General features: G+C 37.0%; 1 protein-coding gene across 2 annotated transcripts in view; it reads right to left on the bottom strand.

Moving 5' to 3' along the window:
* The window catches only part of DGKI (diacylglycerol kinase iota), a 450,254-nt gene that overhangs the window by 123,114 nt on the left and 300,900 nt on the right, over positions 1–26,240 (bottom strand). For both annotated transcript variants that reach the window (XM_037729856.1, XM_017504298.2), the window contains one exon: positions 406–506. In XM_037729856.1, the coding sequence (XP_037585784.1) occupies positions 406–506 (101 nt within the window). The remainder of the gene's footprint in view (positions 1–405; positions 507–26,240) is intronic.

Raw genomic sequence — 26,240 nt, 5'->3', positions numbered from 1 at the left:
CCACACCTACGTGAAGAATGAGGGAAGTGTTTGATAACGCAGTCTCCAACAAGAGACTTGCATTGTCTCAAGAGTTTCCTGGATGGTGCTATACCACTGATATCACCAATTTTTTGGCTTTCCTCATTTCAGGCAAATCTGAGACTAAAGTGGTGAATAAGCCAAGAGATCCCAACTTGGCATCCACAGCTGAATGATTTTATTCGGCTGTTTTCCTTTTCCAGTTCCTTTTTCTGTAGCCCATACATTATCACTTGGAGCTCACATGTTACTATGTTTCACTTCACTTCTCTAACCACGATTTTTCAGGCACAAGGATAAATGAATCTACCCATCAAACCCAGGAAGATCAAGAAGCTGAAGATAAGCTGATTGCATGAAATCAATTAGGCACTTCCAACTTACAAGCTTCCCGGAGTTTCTCTTTGTCATAGTGGAATCCTTCATAGTCTTGTAAACCGATTTTGTTCACCCGGATCCTCAGACGATCTGGGACAGACTGGGGACTGCAAAACAAGAACCGAGTGGTCAGATACAAATGGGAGAGCAGAATTGGTAGCCATGTACCTTGAGGACTAAGGGCAATATTGTCTCTTTATGTTTAGAAGGAAGAGTTCACATTCAAACCAGAAAGGGGGGTTCCTCACCAGAATTCTACAATTATCTAGAGAACACTTCTCCAGAAACCAAACATTTCTGAAATTTATATAGGAATGTGGAAATACACAGAAAGAACCTTTGGAGACCGCTTTTATATCATACTTTCTATTGATTTTTTAAAAACACTTAATAAGACCATATGTTTGTTACATAATAAATTAGATTCAGCGAATCTGAAATGGTGGGATGTGTGGTGGAGCTGTAAGAACCACAGGCAAATATGCATATCACAATGAGACACGGTCAGGGGCAGTCTGACCCTCAGAGAGATGGAAAAACTGATTTTAAAAGGCAGACCACGAGTCCAGAAGGCACAGGGTGGAGACTGAAGTAGCTCTGCACAGCTCAATAGCCTCTGACAGCATCTCTCAGTCAAAACATATTACAATATACAGCACTTGTGATGGTGCCTCTGAGCATTCCAAATGAAGAAAAATGTTTAAATATGTACAGTGTCCTTTCTGTAGGAAGAGAATGAACTGTGTAACTCATTTTAAAAGAATTCAGCACATACTGGTTGCAGACACATATTAAACAAGAAAACGGTGCAGTATCAGACTTTCTGAACACTCTATTCATTCTCCAAAAACCTATAACTCAACTCCTTGGATTTTTTTTAAGTGATATTTTGAAAGTAGTTTAAGCTTGGATATTAGTTGAGTGGAATAATTTGGTTTTCACTCCCATGATGGATTGACACATTTCTTCAATATATTAATATAACACAATACCTACTTGTCTTTGAATACTACCTTATACTGGGATTTCATTGGTTGAGAGGTCTGTTTCTCATTTTTTATATTAAATGGTGATAAAAGTCACCATTGACTAAAGTCATTAACTAAAGTAGAAAGCATGGCATTATTCTTTAATTTGATCCTGTAAAGGAGGAAAGGGAAGGAAAGAAGGAAACAGAGAGAAATAAATAAAATAGGAAAAAGAAAAAGAGAGGGAGAGAGGAAGGGAGGAAAAAATGGAATGAGGCAAGGTAGGAAAACAAGAAAGATAAGAACAGATGAAGGGAGTAACATTTCTACAATTTTAGGACACCTCTCGCTACCTTCACTTCAAACACACACATGCAGAAACACAGACACACACCCATTTAATTTCACTAAAACTCTGGAAGGGGAACTAAAAAAATAATGTAATCTCATTTTCTAAACCTCATTTGTCTAAAACCTCATTTTAGTGCAAAGTACAGTAACTCCCTCCATATGGAATCCCACTTTACTCACCCAAAATAACACATACATATCAAACTATAGACACACATGAGCACACTCACACATGGTACGTACCTCTCCCTCACACACACACACAGACACACACACACACACACACACATACACAAACCGAGATTTAAACTGTAGCTATTTTAAAGTGTAGATATATGTGCACAAATTCTAAAGAGAGATGGTTGACAGGTAAAAATGTCTGAGGTTCACTGGCTTAACACACAATCGGTATAAAACTACAGAGATGGATATTTCTGGGAGAAATTTGAAAAGACAGATTCAACAGGTATATTGATCCATCACTCAAAGTGTGTTTGTTGGGTGCTTACTTTGTATTACCATTGTGCTGGATATCAAAAAGGTATTGACGAATAAAGCCTGAGCATTTAAGTTGTGAGGGAAGCTATAGCTTGACAGTATATTTGCAGATACAGATCTTCAGTTAGAATAGGCCTTAAGTATAATAAAAACTCACAATATTATTTACGGGTAGGGAAACTGAGGTTCAGAAAGGTGAAGTGATTTTAAGGTCACATAACTACTAGGTAGCAGTGCGGAATGCAAAGCCTTGAACCCTTCACTCATCAATTTCATGTTCTTTCTCTGCTTCTATGAGGAGTTCAGACTCTCTTGTCAATGGATAAATATCAAGAATCCTACGGATTTGACAGCAAAGCTATAAAGTCTGGATTAGCAGAGTCTGATGATCTCTGTGTGCTGCTCAGACTTCTTTATCAATAAACAATCATCAGGCGGGGTGGTTAAGTAAACAAGAGAACACTGGGCAGAGAGTACAAATCAATGTGTAGGTCTTTATTCATTTAGAGGGAAGTGTGGCATCAACATGCTGTGAAGTGAAAAAAGGTCATGAATAATCATATATGGCATAAGCTCCTTCATGTAAACTGTGGACGTTAGGAGTTTGTATATGCAAGAGAAGTGCATGGAAAAATGGCCAACAAGCTGCTGCAAGTGGTTATCTCTGTGTGGTAGAGCCTGGGGATTCTTTCACATCAAGAATAATTTTTAAAGAATTCATACAGTTATTTTAAAAGCATGTCCATGTGTAAATAAATAACTCAGGACAAGAATAAAAATAAGGCCCATAGTAAAGAGTGTTAAGAATTGGATGCAAATAGGGAAGAAAAAATTTACGCAATTAACAGAGTGACCACACAGTGCTCACAACAGATTTTTATCCCCAAATTAAGGGGATCTGGTAATCCTTTTATTTCCAAGTTCACTCAATTGGTCTGCAAAGATTGTGATTAGAAAATATTTTCCTGAACACATAGTAGATAAGGGGGAAGCTGGAACCATAGAATGCAGTGGCCTATCAGACTCTAATACAAGTGGGGGGACAGGGGTTGAATGCACTCTACCTAAGCAATTTTTTGAGATAACAGTAAACCCAATGGCAGTGGGCTTCGGTCTTCTCTACTGTGCTGGAGGTGTCAGGACTAAGACCTCACTAGAGCAGTAGTTGCAAATGGGAAATGAGATTTGGAGAATGACTGATGACCAATTCCCACATCCGCCTTCCTGGAGTTCCCTGAATTGGGGCATACCAGTGTGTATCACCTTTCTCAAAGCCCATAAAGTGGCTGCTCCCTGTCCACACGCATCTACCTCCCAGGTTCTCATCTACGCCCTCTGACTCCAACCCATGCACTGTTGTCTCCTTAACCTCTGGCCACCCACCACTCTTCCCTAACTTCCAAGGGGCACACTATGGCATACAACAAACACTATCATTTGAATCAAACTTTACAGATCCCAAGTGAATTCACATATGATCTCAGTTCATCTCCAGAATGATCAACTAAACAAGACAGAAGAAAACAAAGACTCTCACCAATTACTGCTTAAGACTTTTTCCCATCCACCTTCCTACACATTCGCTCCCTGCTTTCAGCACCCATCTTTCCCCAACAACCTGCAGCACTTCCCACTTTGCCACTAGCAGCAGCTTCCTTCAACCCAGTCTTTTGAGCAGGATATCTGTTTTTTTTTAATCTCCTATCAAAATATATCCCAGTTGAGACCCATCAGTAAATTTTGGGGCATTAGACCCTAGAGTCCCTAATGGAAAACCTTCTTGAATCATTTGCAACCCTGGTGTAAACAGCAGGTATGCAAAGCAACCCAGCAAAGTGGTGAGGAGCTCAGGTTCCAAGTCAGATTGCCCAGATTTGAAGTAAAGTTCTTCCAGTTCCTAATCAGGAAACTCTGTGCTTCAGTTTCCTCATCAGTAAAGTGGAGATGATAACAATATCCACCTCACAGGCATATTAAGAGAATTAAATGAGTCTATTCGTGCGACATGCTTAGTGAAATGCCTGGCACATTGTCAGTGCTCAATAGACATTAACTATTATCATTATGATAAATATTCTGAAAATTTCTCTCCTATGTAAGGTTCTGATTAATAATCAATAGCATTTGCTGCTGCTGCCAGATATTGGAAGATGTTTAGAGCACATAAAGGAACCTCTCTAAACATATCTGACAAGGTGCTGGGCTTCCTCTGAGGGAAGATTGTCTAGCTTGGCTGGTAGCATGACATTTTACACTTCTGGGTCCTCTTACACCTGGCATTTTAAAAGGTCAACTAAAAACATGAAAACAGACAGCTAGAACATGGGCGAGTGGGGGGATGTGCATAGAGATTAAATGAAAGCCAAGTAATTCAATTTCATACCTTTATGTCAAAAAATATTAGTGTCCTATTAATGGCTGACTGAAGGTAGAGGATGGCAAAGCTGTTCTTTAGAGTCTAGGGAATAGCATTGTCATTAGCTTGCCAACATTAAATTTTGTCTGTGAAGTTAGTAGCGAATTGAAGAGACAACATGGGTGGGTAAAAATAAATTTGCCTTCCTGCCAACATTGGCCATAAGCTACTGCCATACTGATTAGGATCAGAGGTTCCAAATTGGGCTTCCACGGAACATCTCAAGCTCCCTAGAAGGGATTGAGTAGTCTGTGAATTCCCTTTCATATCGGGGTAGTGACATCAACCTGTCACTTTAGTGAGAAGGAGACAGGTTGAGGTCACTGTGATTGAGATTCTTATGCAGAATGGAAGTTAATGGCTCTGGATTTAATTCCCAACTGTCTCCTATGAACACCTTCTCAAGAACCATAATAAGAGCACTTGTTGAATCACTCAGGTAGGTTTCCAGTAACCTCCATACCACAGACTTCAACATCCACATTATACACACCTTTCACCCTGAGACATTGGAAGGGAGGTGGACTGTCATTCCATCAAGATGACTCCCTGAACACTCACTGCTCTTCAATTTACACCTAATTCTTACTATTCTCTGCTCTCCTGTAGATGTTGCCAATAGCTTCTTTTGCAATTGTTCCCATGTAGAATTTCAACCCATCAGAGTCATACTCCTCCCTAGTACCCTCAAATGTCTTCCTCCTTTTGATCAGTTTCTTTAGTACACACTATTCCTCTCAGACTGATAAGAGATGCCTCTCATCCAATCTTCCACCCAGGCCTAATCTCTCTATGGATAAAGTGGATGAGCTGAGTGTTTTGGGTTCTCCAGAGTCACTTTTAAATCATGGACCCCACGTAACTCATTCTCTCATTGGAAACATGAATTCTATAGGAGTGATATCCTTTAATATTAAGACATGATAGCAAGTGGGTAAAGCAAGTTGTATCATCAGAAAAATTTTAGTTCCAATCTAATTGGTCAGAACTCTGAAGTACTTTCTTTACACCATTTTGTGATCTGAAAATGGGACTGATAATAGAAATGTAGTGAGCACTAAATGAGACATATATAAGGTGGTTAGCACCTCCCTGGAAAATAATAAGTGGTCAAAAATAATATAGTTGTTGTTACTATTATTATCACCCTAGTGCTTCTGCAGTTTCCACAAGCCATATATACATATATATATATTTTTTTTTTTTTTTTTGAGACAGAGTCTCACTCTGTCACCAGGTGCCAGGCTGGAGTGCAGTGGCACAATCTCGGCTCACTGCAACCTCCGCCTCCTGGGTTCAAGCAATTCTCCTGCCTCAGCCTCCCAAGTAGCTGGGACTACAGGCGCACGCCACCATGCCCAGCTAATTTTTGTATTTTTAGTAGAGATGGGGTTTCACCATGTTGGCCAGGATGGTTTCGATCTCCGCCTCGGCGTCCCAAAGTGTTGGGATTACAGGCTTGAGCCACTGCACCAGGCCAAGCCTTATATGTTTTATTCAGTCCTAGATAATAATATCATAGCTAAAGCCAGAGTTGCAGCTCTAATTAGCACTTAGCAGGCAACAAACCTTAGCAGAATGAGTATCTGTCAACATCAGTAGGGATACAAGATTCAGTGGAATGTACCTATCCACAGTCTTTTGGATAATAATGCAAGTAGGGATGGTAAATGTTTGCAAGATTCTTTTACATCTTAAAGGTATTATGAATATAAAACCTAATTCATATTGAGACAAGATCCTTAAAGTTATGTAATTATTCTACATTTTGTATCTTATAAATATCCTGTTTTTATTGACATTTCTTAGATAGTTCAGTGTAAGACTTGCCCCTTGTAACACTATGTAGAAACATCAATTTTTATAAATAATCATAATTTAACCAGGCATTTGCGACTCATATAGAGTTGCCTTGATGAGATAGAAAAGCATAACTCTGTCTGCCTTTAAGCCTTTAGTCCTGATTTCATAGTAATAATGAATTGCCTTAACTTCTTTCATGCAATTCTACCTGATCATAATCCGGATATAATCAAGTATGCTTCTAACTAATCTTTAATAGAATTCATTTGAACTGGCTCTTGTTTTATAAATAGTTTTATTAAAATATGAACTTATAGTGTGAATTCATAGCGTGAAAGACTATGAATTCACACTATGTATCTCTTCCTCCTCTTTGCAGCCCCAGCTCCTACAACAATGCCTGGCCCATGTTGTTTACAATAAATGTTTTTGAACTTTATGAGTAAATATTCCTCTGCAACTGTACATGGTTCTGATGCTTTCACATAGCTTGTCATTGGAGCATCTCTGAGCTGCTTTCTGGTGGCTTTTCCCTTTGTGAAAAAGGCATAACTCTGATTCAGTGGTCCATTTTTGTTCTTTGATTTCTGGATCAGGAAACAAATTCATGTTGAATTATGCTCCCACTTCTTATCTCTAGTAGAATCTACACGAATAAAAAGACAGAAGAAAGAACCTACAAATGGTAGATGTCCCCATCAAAAAGGTAAATAAACCATTTCAGAACTACCTGCTCTTCAATTAAATAACAGTGAACTGCAAACATGTATCATCACATTCTTCTATCAGCTATCAAGATAGGCCTCACTTTTTTATTTTAAATTTTTCTGGGTACAGAGTAGGTATATATATTTATGACATAGAAGAGATGGTTTGATACAGGCATGCAATGGGTAATAATCACATCATGGAGAATGAGTTATTCACCCCCTCAATCAATTATCCTTTGTGTTATAAACAATCCAATTATGCTTTTGTTTTTGTTTTTGTTTGAGATGGAGTCTCACTCTGTCACCCAGGCTGGAGTGCAATGGCGGGCTCTGGGCTCACTGCAACCTCTGTCTCCCAGGATCAAGCAATTCTCCTGACTCAGCTTTCCCAGTAGTTGGGATTACAGGCACGCAGCACCACAACTGGCTAATTTTTGTATTTTTATAGAGATGGGTTTTCACCATGTTGGTCAGGCTGTTCTTGGACTCCTGACCTAATGATCTGCCGGTCTCAGCCTTCCAAAGTACTGTGATTACAGGCGTAAGCCACTGCGTCCGGCATAAACAATCCAATTACACTCTTTAGTTATTTTTAAATGTACAATTATTATTGACTATAGCCACTCTGTTGTGCTATCTTAGTCATTCTACTTTTTTTTTTCTTTTGTACCCATGAAGCATCCCTATCTCCCCCAAACTAGCCTTCCCAGCCTCTGGTAACCATCCGTCTACACTCCATGTCCATAAGTTTAATTGTTTTGATTTTTAGATCCCACAAATAAGTGAGAACATGCATTGCTTGTCTTTCTGTGCCTAGCTGATTTCACTTAACATAATGATTTCCATCCAGTTCTATCCATGTTGTTGCAAACAACAGGATTTCATTCTTTTTTATGACCAAATAGTACTCCATTGTGCATCTGTACCACATTTTCTTAATCCATTCATCTGTTCACGGACACTTAGGTTGTTTCCAAATCTTAGTGATTGTGAACGGTGCTGCAACGAACATGAGTGTATGGATATTTCTCCAATATACTGATTTCCTTTCTTATGGGTATATACCCAGCAGTAGGAATGCTGAAACATATGGTACCTCTACTTTTGGTTTTTTGAAGAACCTCTAAATTGATCTCCATAGTGGTTGTACTAAGTTACATTCCCAGCAACAGTGTAAGAGGGTCCCCTTTCCTCCACATCCTTGAAGCAGAGCCTTATTTAAATATTATCAGATTCAATGGCTTCCTTTGGCAACTTGCTGATAAAATGCTGAGGCCAGGTGTGGTGGCTCATGCCTGTAATCCCAGCACTTTGAGAGGCTGAGGCAGGAGGATCACCTGAGGTCAGGAGTTTGAGACCATTTTGTCCAACACGGTGAAACCCCGTTTCTACTAAAAATACAAAAAATTAGCCGGGCGTGGTGGCAAGCGCCTGTAATCCCAGCTACTTGGGAAGGTAAGGCAGAAGAATCGTGAAGATGGAGATTGCAGTGAGCTGAGATTGCACCATTGCACTCCAGCCTGGGTGACAAGAGTGAAACACCATCTCAAAAAATAAAATAAAATAAAATGCTGAAACATATCCTGGTACATATTTGAAATGTCACTGACAATAACCTTTCCAAAAACATATCCAAGAAGACCTCTTTACATTGAAAAATAAAACCAAACTGAATCAAAGCTTCTGAACAGAGATTTAAAATGAATTTCTGACACCTGCCAAGCTCAGACAGAATCTTAATAATTCATTTAACCTCTGCCTGGAGTAGAAAACAATGCCTCGGAAATCTGAAATAAATTGTACAGAAGTTTTGGATTCTTAAACCAAGCATAAACCAAAATCACATTAGCAGCAGTCATGAGCTCCCACTGCCCAACATGTTTTCCTGGAAAAAGCACCTTCAGAGGTTATTAATTCTTTTTTGATGGAAGTTAAGTGCTTAGCCTCTAAGACATTCATTTTGGAGGAGGTAATACAATATGTTACAGCTTACAAATTCTTTGAGACCGCTATTCTTCCAGCCCTTCTTATAAGATCATGGAAGCATTATAGAGTCAAAAGCAATCTTTGATCTCATCTAATTCAATATTTGCTATTCCATCTGATTCTATACATCCCTATGACTATGTCTTCAAATGGCTATTCTAAGTCTCTGCTTGATCCTCATCCAGCAGGAAGATGCTAATGGAAGTGGCTTAGTCTTTGTTCAGGCTGCCTTAAACATTTGCAAATTCTCCCTGCAGTCTAACTCTTCCTCTCCATAGTCTCTGTTTATTAGCCCATCTACCACCATTTTTAGGGCATTGACTTTTAAGTTACAAAAATAATCAGTCACATGGACTAATGTCTAAAGCGTACAAATCTGAAGCACCAAAGCTAGATGCATATCAAAGAAATATTTGCTGCCTTAAAGACTAAAATATTACAAACAGACTATAAGTATCAAATAGCACTAAATTTTTATGACATTGGCTGAAACAAAAATTATTTTAATTTTCTGGAGATCTTCAAAGACACATTGTAATTAAAATTTTAAAGCTTCCATGGAAATTTATATTAAATGTCTGTGCTGGGGGGGGTGAATGATGAGAAATTACTTAATGGGTACAACATATGCTATTTTGGTGATAGATATCCTAAAAGGCCTGATTCACCACTATGTAATCTGTGCATGTAACAAAATTACACTTGTACTCCATGAACTTATAAAAATTTTAAAAAATGAAAAAGAGCCTATGCCTTTGAAATGTATAGTAAATGAATATGCAGTTGAGCGGAATTATCACATGGTTATTCTAGATTGTGTTTTCTGTTCAGTGTCGTGTTGATGGTATGTAAAGGGAAGAAAAGTTGGAGAAGCAGCAAGAAGTGGCTTCACTCAGTGGCACTGCAGAACAGGATGACAAGTATAGCAGTTTCATCATTTTGCTTTAAAGGCAAATAAAGAGACCAACAACCTTGAATGACATTACAAATTCTTCTAGCCACCTGTTTCCTTTTGTAGCAGTGAATGCCATCATTGTTACTGGCTCATTGATCCAATTCCGGAATTTTGTGTGGAGTCATCCCTACATACACATTATGACTTTTTTGTTTTTTTTGAGATGGAGTTTTGCTCTTATCACCCAGGTTGGAGTGCAATGGCACGATGTAAGCTCACTGCAACGTTTGCCTCTTGGGTTCAAGTGATTCTCCTGCCTCAGCCTTTCATCCAAGCACTCCTGGGATTACAGGAGTGTGCCACCATGCCCAGTTAATTTTGTATTTTTAGTAGCAATAAGGTTTCACCATGTTGGTCAGGCTGGTCTCAAACTCCTGACGTCAGGTGATCCACCTGCCTTGGCCTCCCAAAGTGCTGGGATTATAGGTGCAAGTCACTTCACCCAGCCATGTTATAACTTTTTATTACCAGAGTCACATATTTATTTTTTAAGCCACTGAGCCATTAATTGCCTCAGAACCTCAAAGTTCCCTCTCCAAAAGATTGCACAATACTGTTACTTTCTCCTTTCCCTTTATTCATGTGTATTAAATTCACCTGACTTCACGTTTCAGTAGCATTCCATACTGTGGTTAACTCGCTGCTTCCTGAAGCTCTTTACTTTTGGAATTCAGTTCAAAACAGTCTTCTGGTTTCCCAACTAAGTTTCCAGAAGCTCCTTCTTTCTGTCTGCTGCAATTTATCCTCCTCCAAATGTCTTTCAAATATATATGCTTCTTTGCTCCTTCCACTAAAACCCCTTCAGACCAAGCTACTATCATCTTGCACCTAGACTAATTGGGCTCCCTGCATCCAAAAATTTCATCACACTGTACACTGTTTAAAACATAAATGTCATCATGATATAATTTTGCTCTCCCCATTAAATCATGAGCTCTTCAAGGACAGAATGCCCAACTATATTTATCTTTAAATCTTCCACAACATATGTTTAATATGAGGCTTCCAATGTGTGTTAAATTACTGCTCCCCATATGGACTTCCTAAATTTGCAATGAGAAAAATTCTTTTTCCTGACAACTTTCTACATTCTTCATCACACCTAATCATGTGTGATTCGGCCAAAATAATTGGACAGAATGGGGGCCACTCAAAAGAACTTGGTTCAAAGGAAAAACCCACTCCCATAACTAAAACCAAAGAAAAAGAAATAGTATCAATGATTATGCATTACATTATTGCTGTACTACCTTCAGGAATGGAGGTGAGTCTCTGACTTGCCCCTGCTTAATACAAAAGAGAAGAATTTATACTTAAGATTAGATATTATCACAAATTTAAGTCTCCTGAGAATGGAGTCTTCTGCACTGATATTTGATGAATTTGCAGCTAGAGATGACAACCTTTAAGAAAGTCTTTTAAGGTAGGAGTTTTAGACTTTTAAGTTTCCACATACACTCTTTTTATATTCTTTTAAGCTTAGGGAGTATAAAAGTTGGACAAATATCCTAATAAAAGGCAAAGGAGATGTAAATACCACAGGAAATGGAAACGAATGGAAATTAGACAATTGAGGTAACATGAATTCTCACAGAAGAATTCTGCAAATTCCAACTGTTGAGATGAAGAAAAATTAAGAACAGTTAGAATGGGAACAAGTAAAAACTCAAGCCCTGTCTTTCATCATCAGGCAAAAATCATTTCCACTTTAAGAAGTAGATCCATGTAATGAAGGTTTCCTGGTTATTAAAAATGATTAAAGATTCTATCACAAAACACTAATATGAATTACTTTTAATATCACAGCCTGTGATCAATGGTACTAAATAGAATTCTCATGGCATGGAGAATTATTTTTCTGCTGATTGTAGGGAGGGCCAATCATCACTGTGTAGTCGTGGAGCAAGGAGCAGTTGGGCATGAACCAACGAGACACAGCAGGACAATGTTACTCCTAAGCCATCAAAATGAATTTAGATCTCATGTACTCAGGAAGACAGACTTTTCCTGCTTCAGCTTTCGGTTTCTATATATCAGAGGGATCTCTTAAACTTAACTGCTGTTTAAAATTCTAAAAATCTTCCCTGGGATTTGCAATCACAAATTCTTGTATTTTCCTGTTCTTATGTGCAACTGATAAACAAATTGACTTTCTTTGCTAGAAAAGAGTGTGGATGAAGTGTTATGATCTGTGTATTTTAAAAACATCATTTCACAGAAGAAAACACTTGTGGTCTTTCATATCATGAAGAACACTGAAACTAGGCTTGTTAACTACTGGTATAGTTACTTACTTATTAGTAACTCAAAGCACTTTAATGAATTAAGTGGTGGTATATGAGTGTCTATGTATAACTTTAAAAGAGTATTTTAGCCAAAATAGACTACACATAATCTTTAAATATTGAACATATTTCATCTACAAACCAATAGAAAAAATCAAAGATTCAGAATTTGTTATAAATAAAAATATCCAAAAAAGCAGTAGTCAAAATTCATGAAGCAATGATGAAGTGAAAATAGGTGTGGCTATCTTAAAATGGGTAAGTCATATAACCCAATTAGGTATAGAAAGAGTGGAATGTACGAACTACAAGACGCATTACTACTGAAAAGCTGCTCTGCAGATAGTGTGGTAGTAAATCTGCATTTCTAGGAAACAGGCTCAGTCAGCGGAAGAGTCCATGTTTTGTTTTTATAAAAAAGTTAAAAATTAAGGACTGGCCTGATAACAAGTGGTAATACAAAAAAGGCATTTTCTTAAATGGTTTTGGCCTTTCACATAAAACATTTTATGAAATAATGCATATACTTTCCTAAAATCTGAGTATCAGAGAAAAAAACGTTGCAGAATTTTTTTTCTTTATTATCTGGTAATTAATATTTTATCTGGCCTTGACAATTTTTTTTTCTTTCCAGGTTGACAATTGCCCGCCAAGGTCCTGAATGCTCAGTGGGGAGCTACATTTGTCTCCGGAGAGAGACACATGCCCCATAATTCTATTCATCAGTCTACAGCTGGTGGGAAATTCAGCCCCTATTAGTAGCTCAGATATGTTCCCACCAGCCCAAGTTTTCTTTCCAGAAATCCAAGAAGAAAGAACTGAGAGTCATCTAAACCTGACCCTTCTTCCTTTCCAATTCAGCCCATTAAGCCAGATGGGAGGAACCCTTTCATTACCCTTCTCTAATTCCTGATCCAATGACTGAGGGATTTTATAAACTACTCTTATTTTTTGGAAACATTCTTCTTGTCTTTGTAAAAATGACAGAATAAAGGCATTTCTAGGACAGAACTTACAACAATCACAGAATAATTATGTCAATATAACAATCACTGACAAAAATAACTTTTACAAAATTTGATAGTAAGATTGAGAAAAAGAGTTCCCTAGAACATACTTTTATGGGTGGATTAATGGGTCAGTTGGGGCCAGGTGGAGTGTCACCTGTAATCTCAGCACTTTGGGAGGATTGCTTGAGCTCAGGAGTTTGTGAGGCTAGCCTGAAAATATAGTGAGATCATCTCTAAAAAATTTTTTTTCAAAGTCTTTGCTATTGTGAACAGTGCTGCAGTAAACACACATGTGTCTGTGTCTTTATAGTAGAATGATTTATGATCCTTTGGGTATATACCCAAATGCCCATCAGTGATAGACTGGATAAAGAAAATGTGGTACATATACACCATGGAATACTATGCAGCCATAAAAAAGGATGAGTTTATATCCTTTGCAGGGACATGGGTGAAGCTGGAAACCATAATTCTCAGCCAACTAACAGAGGAACAGAAAACCAAACACCACATGTTCTCACTTATCAGTGGGAGTTGAACAATGGGGAAACATTGACATAGTGAGGGGAAGATTACAGGCTGTGGACTTTCAGTGGGTGGGGAGCTAAAGGAGGGATAGCATTAGGAGAAATACCTAAGGTAGGTGACAGATTGATGGGTGCAGCAAACCATGATGGCATGTGTGTACTTATGTAACAAACCTGCACGTTCTGCACATGTATCCCAGAACTTAAAATATAATTTAAAAAGAAAAATAAATAAATAAATAGACACAGCGGCATACCCCTGTTTTCTTAGCTACTCAGGAGGCTGAGGTGGGAAGATTAGTTGAGCCCAGGAGTTCAAGGTTGCACTGAACTATAATAGTGCCACCACACTCCAGCCTAGCCACGGAGTAAGACCCTGTCTCAGAAAAATAATAATAAAAGTAAATAAGTAAATACAATAAATTACCTGATTGAAGAAAAAAACAAACACAAATTAACTAGTTAGATATTTTGATGCCACCAATACTAAAACCAATGAAAAAGAAAGAAAATAATGGTTTTATTGATAATATTGTAATAGAATGTGAAAATAATTTGGGGTACCTTTGCTTGTTCCATTTCTTTCTCTCCTTTCACTTACCACATTAAAGTAGGTCAAGTCTCTATCAAAGGCAGCAATCTAATACATTGATAATACAAGAATCTTTACTCAAAAAATCATATTCGTTTTACTTTTCCTGGACAACAAAAATGACATAATTATGCCAACTGACATAATTACATCTCAATTAGAGGACATAAACCACCTTTCTTAAGAGCCGTAAGGGCTAAGTAATTACTTTTTCAAAATAAATAAAACTATAGGTCCTTGCAATATATCACAAGGCTGAAAAGCTTTGGCCTTTTTGTTTCATTTGTAATTCTTCCAAAGTTACTTTCATTTTAATTTATTTATCTTTTTTCTTAACTTTTATACTGGCCCAAGATGAAAAGTATTTTTATTTCAATCAAATACCTGAGCTATAACTTTGGAACTCGGTGAATTCATTTACAGAATTTCATTTTTTTACACAAAATGTGATGAGTTCTAGCGATTAATTAAATGTAGATTCAACAAGTACTTTCTTTTTATGCCTTTAAAATGTACTCTCTTTTCATTTCCTGTAAGTGTTTCAGGGTGTTATGACAGACCAGGAAAACCCAATTGGATTGGTATAATTAAATCGAAGCCCTCTTACAAATGAAATGCACCTTGCACTTCATTACCACTTCAGCAAAGTAATCCAAAATAAATACACTCTTGGAATGCTCAAAACAAACAACTAAGTTTCTTTGTTGATATTGTCAGTTATTATGCTAGCACTGTGGTAAAAATTGAAATGTCTCTTTTTCCTTCTTGAATGCAGTAAATTCATTAATAGCAATGCAGTTATAGTGGTTAATCCAAGAATATTTAGGTTGTTTTGCTTTGCTTTGTTTTCTGGGTAGAAAGTCCATTTTTAAATAAATATTTTACTCACAAAGACTAACAAAAGTATTCTTTTTCCTTCCCACTGATAGTCTGTATGTATTTCTGTAGATGTTTTCATTATGACCATGCTTTAGGAATTCAGATTTGGACAAAAATTTAAAGTGCATATTGTTCAAACACCTTATTTTATAGCAAATAAATTTGGGCCCCGAGATGTCAATAACCTTGTTGTATCTATATAATTAATATGAAAAATCTGCTATAAATAAAAGGGCAATGTTCTTCAGCCCTTCTTATACTCTTTAATAAAAAATATTTTAAATAATTAAACTATTTATACAAATAATATGCATAAAGTTTAGTCTTCAGAAGGTGACACAAAAAGAAATATAACTAAAATTCAATCAAATTTATCCAGTATGGTGCTGTTATATACTGAGTTGTCTGTCCCCAAAATTGGTAAGTTGAAGTTCTAACCCCTAGCACTTCAGAATGTGACTGTATTTGGAGACTGTCTTTAAAGAGGTAATTAAGTTTAAATGAAGTTGTTAGAGCCTAATCCAACATGACTAGTGTCCTTTATATAAAGAGGGAATTTGGACACAGACATATAAAGAGGAAAGATCATATGAAGACATGAGAAGATGGTATCTCCAAGACAAGGAGAGAGGCTTCAGAAGAAACCAACCCTGCCGACACCTTCATTCAGACTTCCAGCCTCCAGAATTGTAAGAAAACAAATTTCTGTTGCTTTAGCCACCTGCTCTGTGGTACTTTGTTATGGCAGTCCTAGCAAACTCATACAGATAGCTACTAAAAAGATGCACTTAAAGGCCTAACTCATTTTGTTCTAATCCTACAACTAGTGTTTATAAAAAGATATGTAATGGAAGCATGAGAGGAATCTGATTTTTAATTTTCAAAAATTCCAATCTGGCTTGGAAATCTCTGCCAGGTTGGTATCCCATCCTGGCCATTCAAACCCTAATTTTCACTTATCTATCGAAAACACAGAAAAATCTAAAAAAAAAAAATGTTGTATTTGTTCGACTAATTTTATCTCTAAAGTCAGATTTTTATTTTAGAAATTTATTTTTATTTTTTAAAAAAATTCAGACATTTTCTCCCTCCTTTTCCCTGCCCAATATGCCTGGCATATGTGCTTACTCAAACCTTCCTGCAAACTCTCTCCTTCACCTCCAAGTCTGACTTCTATAGGAGCTCCCTTATTCCATGCACACTCAAGGCAACAAAACCTGCAGTAAATATCCCCTGCACTTTTGAAGTAACCTTTACTACATGAAAAGTGCTGAGTGGTAAGACTATTTCTACACCTATGAGGACATGAATAATTCATCTCTAAAAATAAATTTGAAAAGCCACAAGATAGAATGTTAAATATTGAGGGGGCCCTAAGTGTATTGCGCCTTTACATAAGTGACTGATTGCCAAGCTCTGGGTTGATTGTTACTAATATAAGAACACAGAAATAATTCCTCCACTGTGGATGTCAGCATGACGCTTCCTGATAAGCCTATTTCTCAGTTCAAACACCACTCCTTCCAATTCTAAAAGACTCTTCAAATTATTTAGCGGTGCTATTTTTAACAGGAATTTGTCATTCTGAAATTTCATTATAACAACACTTGAACTATAAACCTATGACACCAAAGATTCACACATTTGCAACACTCAGAATTGAATTCTGTTATTATTCATAACCAAACTTCCTTTAAAAGTTTACATAATATAATTTAATTAAAATATATAATATAGATGAAAATACCTACATACTCACAAGAAAATGACCAGAAGTTATATTGACAGCAGAGTTCAATGCCTTAAATGCTATCTTCAAAGCAGATAGTCCTGGATTTTGATGTTAACTTTATTAATTTATAGCATGCAATCATAGGCAATTTTCCTACCACTTCTTGTTCTCTGTCTTCTCATCTAGGGAATGAGACTAGTAGCAATTGTGACCTTAGAAGTTAGTAGGGTGTTAAATTTGATCACAGAGCAAGGTGCCTAGGTACATATTACCTCTCTGGCTAAATGTAAAAAACCTACTTCTGTTCTTGCTGACGGCAAGGTGAGATATGAAGTATGCTTACCAAGACAGAACAGGGCCTGGCCCACCTGCCTGGTACTCAGAACCAAGGACAACCCTGTCAAGCCCCACCGCAAGTCTCATCCACTTCAGGCTACAGATTTTTTGGAGGGCAGATTTTCATGTGATTCTAAGGTCACGCTTTGAATTCTACCATAACAGAACTTCAAAGCTGATAGAAATTCCAAGTAACAACTACATTTTTTTAATATCTGAAAAACTGAAATGCAAAAGGTTAATACACGGCCTATGTTACACAGACAAATGCAGGATTCCCTCAGATGCTCAAATCAGAAGGATGTTACCATAAGGAAAGAGGGGTTTCAGAATAAGAAGGAAGATGCTCCAGCTATAGACACATGGGCTGCGTCCACTGCCGCTTTTCTTTCTGTCACTTGACCTCTCTGAGTGGACTGGAAGCCCAGGCAGAGTGAGGAAACTCATGGGAGAAATTCTCAGATGTCAGGGAGAAAAAAAAAAAAAATCCAAGTTGCAGCCTGGATTCTCACGGAAACTGAGAGATACAGTATGGAAACTGGCATGAGCTAACCTCCAAGTAGTCATCATTAATTTCTTTCCTTTGGAATTGTCCATTCTGGATGTCTGTTTTATGGAACTAGCAGGGGAGAGTGGCGTAAGAAGAGGAAAGAAGTGATGACATGATGGTATGACTGAAAGTCAAGAAACTGTGGATAGTCTGAAGTGAAATTACTAGTAAGATTACCCAGGAAATTCAGGAGCCAAGGGAGAGAGAGGAAGGAAGAACTGACAATAGGCAAAGTTTAGCATCTTCCTTTGCTCAAAAGTTTAGAGAGCAAATAGCTTTGCTTTCCAGATAGCCTGAAGCTAACTCTTATACCTCACTATCTGACTCTAAGATTCAGCAAATGGCATGTCTTTTAATTCTAGGATTGTAGTAATTCTCTCTGTTCTGTTTTGCTTTGTGTTTTGCTTTTTTCCCCTTTTTAGAAGTACTCCCCATTCATGGAAATCCATCAGTAAATACAGAAATCCAAAAGAAAATATTGACAATCCTACAATACAATTCAGAGATAATCACCTAGGGATACAATAATAATAACAAAAGCATGACCAACAAACTTAATCACAACATTTGATTAACTTAAGCTACTTTGGTACCCTCAGAATTGGTATTGGGGTCCAGGAGCTATGACTCAAAAGTTATAATTCATGAATCAAAATCTGGACAGATTTCTGCCCCAGACATGAAGCACATTTCTAGAGGCTCCACTGGCCCGTGAGTGTGATTCATTCTGAGACTCTTATGAAGGTTGTGTACTAGCAACCAGCAGCGTAATTCATCGAGGTGAGCCATATCTGATGGATCACCTCAGCCACTTTAGAGGTAAGCCTTATAGTTTACAAAGGCATGTATACAAATTTCCATTTGCCATCATTTTAGTTACTTCCTTATAAAGTTCAGGTTGTGGTACTTTATAAAGAGAGAAAAGGAAAAGAAAAAAGCATTCTGAATAATACAAATAGTGTCTTATTTTCTAATTACAGGGCCAGGACTAAGTAAACAGAATAAAAAGACCTTTCATAATATATTATACAAACTCAAGTAAATGTTAGAACAAAAGTTTTGATGTGACTAGTAAAATAGAATTACAGAATTTTAGAAAGCCTTTCAAAAGATCTTCTAGTTTACTTCTCTGGCTAGAGGCATGCAAACGTTTAACCATCTATGGCTGATTTATGTTTTCTTCAACTGTGAAGATCAAATGTTATTTGCTCTGTCTCGGTAGTTTTATAATAATAAAATTCTTAAACTCAACCCAAAACAGAACCATAAAAAAATTTGATATATCAAAAATATTTCCTTTTCATTTAATAAAACTCCCTTTCTTCTTGGAACAAAAATCAATTTACTTTCATCCTTACCAAGAAGCCTTCATTTATCACAAGCAATTTTGGAATGCTGAGTCACATTCAGCAGTCAAATATGACAATTCATTCTTTTTTCATGAATCTCTTTCTACTTTGCTTTGCCCAAGGTAATAAGCAGACCCACACAATTTAGCATTGGGACATATCCTGTTTATGTTTAAATTGTAACTGCTGTGCAAGATGGTATGCTATACTTAACATATGTTGGTTGTAGTTCAAAACACACTGGTCTCTCTGCAGAGTTGTTTTGCTGAGTTTAGCTACAGTACTCACTGAGTCACTGCAGTGGGTAAGAAGGAATTAAGTCCGATAGTTCTCTGCTTCAAAAATCCAGAGAGACAATCTTGTCTTGGTGAAGGTGGGTCAGCACACAGGATCATTTCTTCCTCACTGAATGCAGATATACAATGTGGACAGGATTCATAAAGCAGGTATTTGAGAACTTTGAAAAGTAAATAATAGCAATAGATTGGCGAAGAACACCAGAATTTAAGATATTATCAAACTAGCACTAAACTCCCTAATCCCTTTCCCTCCAATAAGCTCCCTCCTGGGCTCCAGGCAGCACAAAGCCCTAAAGGAGGCACCAGGGGCAGGCAGAAAGAGCTCTAGGAAAATGCCTGTGCTCCAGCTCCAAGAAAAGAAGGGACTCTGAATGCTGAAAGAAATCAAAAAGGATCTCCCTTTCCTTTTTCCCCCTCCGTTTTCTCCCACTACACCACTACTCAGGCCTTTTCACTATTCTGGCAGTAGCAATGACAAAGGCCTTCAGGTGCCTAAAATTAGGAGGAAGGAGGGCTTCCTCTCTAATCACAGGAGCTATGATGCCAAGAGAGCCGCATAAACTATCCTGGCTTCTTTTTCTTTCTGTCATCATTGCTTGGCCCTGGACATGCACACAGTTGCGGGCCCTATGCAGCAGAGCAAGGTAACTAAAACCTTAGCTTTCTGGCACAACGACCAAACAAAGGAAGCCCCACGAAACCAGAAAAGTACCAGGGATGATAGCAGAGAGGAAGCAACTCAAAACAACTCCATAAAGATGCTCATGAACTCTCAGCGGTTTATATCTAAGCTGCAAATACATGAATCTAGCCATAAACACCATACCATAGACTTTAGGAACTGAACTACAGGGTAGACCTCCGACCTCCACCCAGATCCCATACTGGCAACTCAGTTGTTCATATTCCAGACAGATAAGAATAGCAATGCAAAGACTTTGGAAACAAAACTAACATTGTAACAATTAGTCAAACTTGTGGCCTATAACAATTAGTTAAACTTGTGGCCTGAACTTGAGTCAATTGCCTACTGAAGCAAATAAAAGATTCTACTTTTTAAAAAATGGGAAAAATAGAGCAAAATAAACCCAAAGCAAGCAGAAGGAAGGAAATAATAAAGGACAGAAATCAATATAATTGCAAATTGAAAAACAATCAAGAAAATTAGTAAAACAAAAGCCAATTCTTCAAAGAAGTCAATAAAATGGATACACTTCTACCAAGATGGAAAACGCAAAAAAAAAAAAAAGATACAGAATACTAATATCAGGAATAAAAGAGGGCTTGCATTGCAGACCTCACAGACATGAAAGAGAGAAAGAAATACTAGCAACAATTCTACATACATTAATCAACAATGTAGATGAATAGGCCAATTCCTCAAACGCTTTGTGCAACTATAAGACAATAAAAACTCATTCATGGTGAAATAGATAACCTGAGTAGTTGTACGACTCCTAAAGGAATTGGATTTATAGTTTAAAAAGAGGAATAAGTCTTGAGGTCCAGATAGTTTCACTGGTAAATTCTAACAAACATGTAAAGAACAAATAATGCCCTAATCTTTTCCAGATATGCTGACAAAACACTTCAACAAAAATTCTACAACTAATAATCAATCTAATGGTGAAAGGCAGAATGATTTCTCCCTAATATCAGAAGTAAAGCAAGTAAGGAAACTCTCACCACTCATATCCAACATTGTACTCTAAATCCTGGCCAGGACAACAATGCAAAAGAAAGAAAAGTCATATGGATTAGAAAGAAAGGAATAAAACTATTCCTATTCACAGACATGCTGGACTATGTAGAAAATCCTGAGGATGCTACCAAACTCCTAGAGCTAAAAATGAATTTAGTAAGACCAGTAGGATACAAAGTCAACACATGAAAATCTATAGTACTTCAAAAATTAACCATGCATGGTAGCACATGCCTGTAGCCCCAGCTACTTGGGAGGCTGAGATGGGAAGATTGCTTGAATCCAGGAAGCAGAGGTTGCAGTGAGCTGAAATCGCACCACTGCACTCCAGCCTGGGTGACAGAGTGAGATCCTGTCTCAAAAGAAAAAAAAAAAATCCATAGTATGTCTATATACTAACAATGAGCAATAGAAACAAACATTTTAAAAACACATCAAAAAATACCATTTACAATAACTCTAGAAACTTGAAATGCTTAGGCAAAAATCTAACAACATATGTACAAAATCTTTCTGCAGAAAACTACCAAGCAACTATGGACAAAATAAAATAAAAGAAACATAAAGAATTTATGAATTGAGAGTCTCAACACAGTAAAGATGTCAACATTCCCCAAGTTGATCTATAGATTCAATATAATTCTAGTTATCCAAGTTCTAGCAGAATTTGTGGAGACATAGGCAAGATGATTCTAAAAATGTACATGGGAAGACAAAGGAACTCAAATAGCCATGACAGTGTTGACAATGAAGAATAAATCTGGAGGAATAACACAACCAGATTTTAAGAGTTATTATAAAGATACAATAATAGAAAGAATATGGCACAGGCAAAGGCATAAACCATAGGTCAATGGCACAGAATAGGGTCTAGATTAGATCTGTGCATGTGTGTGTGTAGGTGTGTGTGTACAATCAGCTCTCCATTTCTATGGGTTCTGCATCTGCAGATTCAACCAACCACAGATTGAAAATATTTAAAAAAAGAAGGATGGTTTTGTCCATACTGAACATGTACAGACTATTTATCTTGTCATAATTATCCTAATAATACAGTATAACAACTATTTACATAGCATTTGTACTGTATTGGATAAGTAATCTAGAGATGATTTAAAATACATGAGAGTATATACATAAGTTATATGCAACTACCATATGAGGGACTTGAGCATCTAAGAATTTTGGTATCCACAAACGCACTCTAAAAAGAATCCCCTATGGCTACTAAGGGATAACCTTATGTATATCCCATTGATTTTTGATAGAGTTGTAAAAGCAATTCAACAGAAAAGGATAATCTTTTCACAAATGGTGCTGAAAGCACTGGACATTCATGTGTGAAAACATTAACCCTCAAGCTAAACAGCACATCTTATAGAAAAAAACTTAGAACAGATCACAGAACTAAATGTAAAATAGAAAACCTTTAAAACTTTTGGGGAAAGCAAAGGAGAAAATATTCACAATCTAGAATTAGGCAAAGAGTACTTTAACATAATACCAAAACCACAGCTCTATAAGGAAAAAAAAAATGATCATCTGGATTCTGTCAAAAGGTTTTACTCTACAAAAGATATCATCAAGAGAATGAAAAGACAGGATACATACGAGGAAACAATGCCTGCAAAGCACACAAAGGTCTTGGATCCAGAATACATGATGAATTCTCAAAACTTACAGAAAGAAAACAAACAGCCCAATTAAAAAATGATCAAAAGACTTGGACATACGCTTCCCCAAAGATTATACACTGGGTGGCAAATAAGCGCATAAAAAGATGCTCAACATTAGCCATTTGGGAAATGCAAATTAAAACTATGGATGTGATACCACTCTACTCCTATTACAATAATTAATATTCAAAAATGCTAACCGTAAGTGCTGACAGGGATGTGGAGCAACTGGGATGGTCATACATAGAAATGTAAAATGGTGCAACCACTCGGAATAACAGCTTGTCAGTTTCTCATGAAGGTGGACATACACTTACCATATGACCCAGCAATCCCATTCCTAGGTGTTTAACCTAGAGACAGGAAACCTATGATTACATAAAACCTGTTCATCAATGTTTATAGGAACTCTACTCATAATCGCCCCAAACTGGAAGAATAACCCAGATATCCTTCAATGGGGGAGTGGGTAAACAAGCTAAAACATCCATACAATAAAAAACAGCTCGGCAATAAAAAGGAACAAATAATTGACATATGCAACAACTTGGATAAACCTCAGAGATGTACTGTTCAGTCAAAGAAGTCAGCTACAATGGGCTACATATTGTATACTTCCATTTATATGGCATCCCTGAAAATACAAAACTCTAACGATCAGTGGTTGCTAGAGGCTGGGAGATGGGAGGGTGTGACTACAATGGGATACATCATGAGGCAGTTTTTTTGGGGGTGACAGACTGATCTATATCCTGACTATGGTGGTGGTTATATGAATCTTTATATGTCTTAAACTTTGTGAAACTGTACACCAGAAAAGTCAAGTCTGCAGTCTGTTAACTTTAAATATTAAAAATAAAAGCTAATATAACAAACGTTCAATACAAAATCATTCATATGGATGGACAACCAGAATCTTTACTTGGATGCTTGTCACATTGTACCATAATTGTGTCATAGGCAACACAACTGGGTCTGTTCCTGGTGTGTTCATTTCTCCAGGGCAGAAACCTTAGTTTCCTCGTCTCTGCATCTCCAATATCCCACAGAGTATCTAGTAACTGAAGTAAACACTCAATAATGTTTGTTGAAAGATGAAAGCAATGAATAAATTAGGTGTAAATGAAACACATTATCTCATTTTGATGGGGAAGAGCAGGAGGACAACAGGACCTAATAAGAGGTAGCTATTAAAGGCTAAGAGAGTTCTAGAAAGATACATTCAGCAATTTCATACTTTTGGCATTAGCTGAATAGGAGTTGCATTTGCAGCATCTAGCATGACTATTCATGATTTATGAAATGTAGTGCGTACATGTGACTTCCAATGAGGACTTTACTTCATTATGAAGCCACTCAATTATAAAGAATTTATTAATTCATTAAGTTACCCTGTACAAGATTTGTGGAGAAATATTCTATCTGTTCTATTTTGTCGTATTGGATGAGACCACTAAATAATATTGATTAAAATTCATCAATTCATATGTTGTCATATATGATCAAAACATAAAATTTCATTTTTCTTTGAATAAACCGGAAATTTTGCATATGCACAAACATTAGTAGTATGTTGCAATTCCTAATAAGTCATGCATTTCATTGTTACCACCATGTACTCCATCCCTGGAGAAAAAGTCATCTGAAAGCTAAAGAGAAAAAAAAGATTACTTCAAGCTGCTTCAAGGAAGCAACAATTGCTTCAAGAGCAGCATAAAGAGAGGGTTCTCCCAAAGAAAAAAATCATCTGTAAAAAAAGAGTTGTTCTGTGCAGAGAATGGCTGATCAGATAGCAATCCCCCTCCCCAAAACATGTATAGATTATTTCACTTCACGATACTGGGGCTTCTAACTTTCACAGGACCAAAGCAATGTTACCATGGTTTTTTCAACATTGCTAAAATTAGCAGACACTAGCGTGAGATAAATCAAGGCTGTCATCACTGCCATAACATAAAAAACACAAAATGCACATGATGTACTTGAACTTTTCTCTACTTCCTTGCTATATTTCATAAAGTTTTATTATCTGATTTTTTTTTTTTTTTGAGACGGAGTTTCGCTCTTGTTACCCAGGCTGGAGTGCAATGGCGCGATCTTGGCTCACCGCAACCTCCACCTCCTGGGTTCAGGCAATTCTCCTGCCTCAGCCTCCTGAGTAGCTGGGACTACAGGCACGTGCCACCATGCCCAGCTAATTTTTTGTAGTTTTAGTAGAGACGGGGTTTCACCGTGTTGACCAGGATGGTCTCGATCTCTTGACCTCGTGATCCACCCGCCTCGGCCTCCCAAAGTTATTATCTGATTTTTAAAATAATATCCTGATTTAATGTTTATCATACAAATGTTTTATCTATAGGTAGAAAATCTATGCCATGTAATATTGAATATATATCATATTTAGATATAAAATATTTTCAAATTAACATTCAAGTTTTAAAGTAACCACAACTTAGCGCCTGCTGCGCCCTACAGAAGCACGCATACCGATTTACTTTACTGTACGTAGCGCACACATTTGTGAAATAAGAGATAAACAGTCCAATTTAAGATATATGACTAAAGTGTAAATACAACCAACACTTAACACATGAAAGAAACAAGATAATTATTACAGGCCTTTCTGCTGTTAACATTCTCAATTTTTTGGTCACGATGAATGGAGCCACTAAAAATAATGATTACTTGAACCCAAATGTATTGAACTTGCCTATATAGAATATAGAATTCCACAATGTTCAAATTGGTAATTGAATGTCATTTTCTTATTGATTCTTTGACTGCTCAAGTGTAAGCTCCAGGAAGGTAGCATCAGACACACAGCATAAAATAGTGCCTGACGCAGAACAAGAGCAAAATAAAGGTTTTCGAATAAATACATATTTTAATGAATAAATAAATTAGTATCCATAAGATGAGAGTTGAAAGTAAGATTATATAACTGAACTTTAGGAATAGCTTTGTCATACATCTCACCAGATGTTAGCTATTGTACAATGCTATTTAGACATGTATTCTTTTACGCATTCATTCCAGCAAGAAAGCCAATCAACCACAGTTTGACTTCAGAATACTTCATGGTAAAATCTGTGAAGAGAGCTGGGAACACAAGATTTATACAAAGATATTGCCAATGATCTCAAATAGCCTAAGCCTAGTGTGCAAAATACACAGACACAGAGTTAATGTAATTAACACCAAATTAAACCTTGAGAAC

Source organism: Cebus imitator, unplaced genomic scaffold, assembly GCF_001604975.1.
Source record: "Cebus imitator isolate Cc_AM_T3 unplaced genomic scaffold, Cebus_imitator-1.0 Scaffold319, whole genome shotgun sequence".
Classification (NCBI taxonomy): Eukaryota; Metazoa; Chordata; class Mammalia; order Primates; family Cebidae; genus Cebus; species Cebus imitator.
Note: the sequence above shows the minus strand (reverse complement) of the source record. Positions and strands in the feature narration are given on the sequence as shown.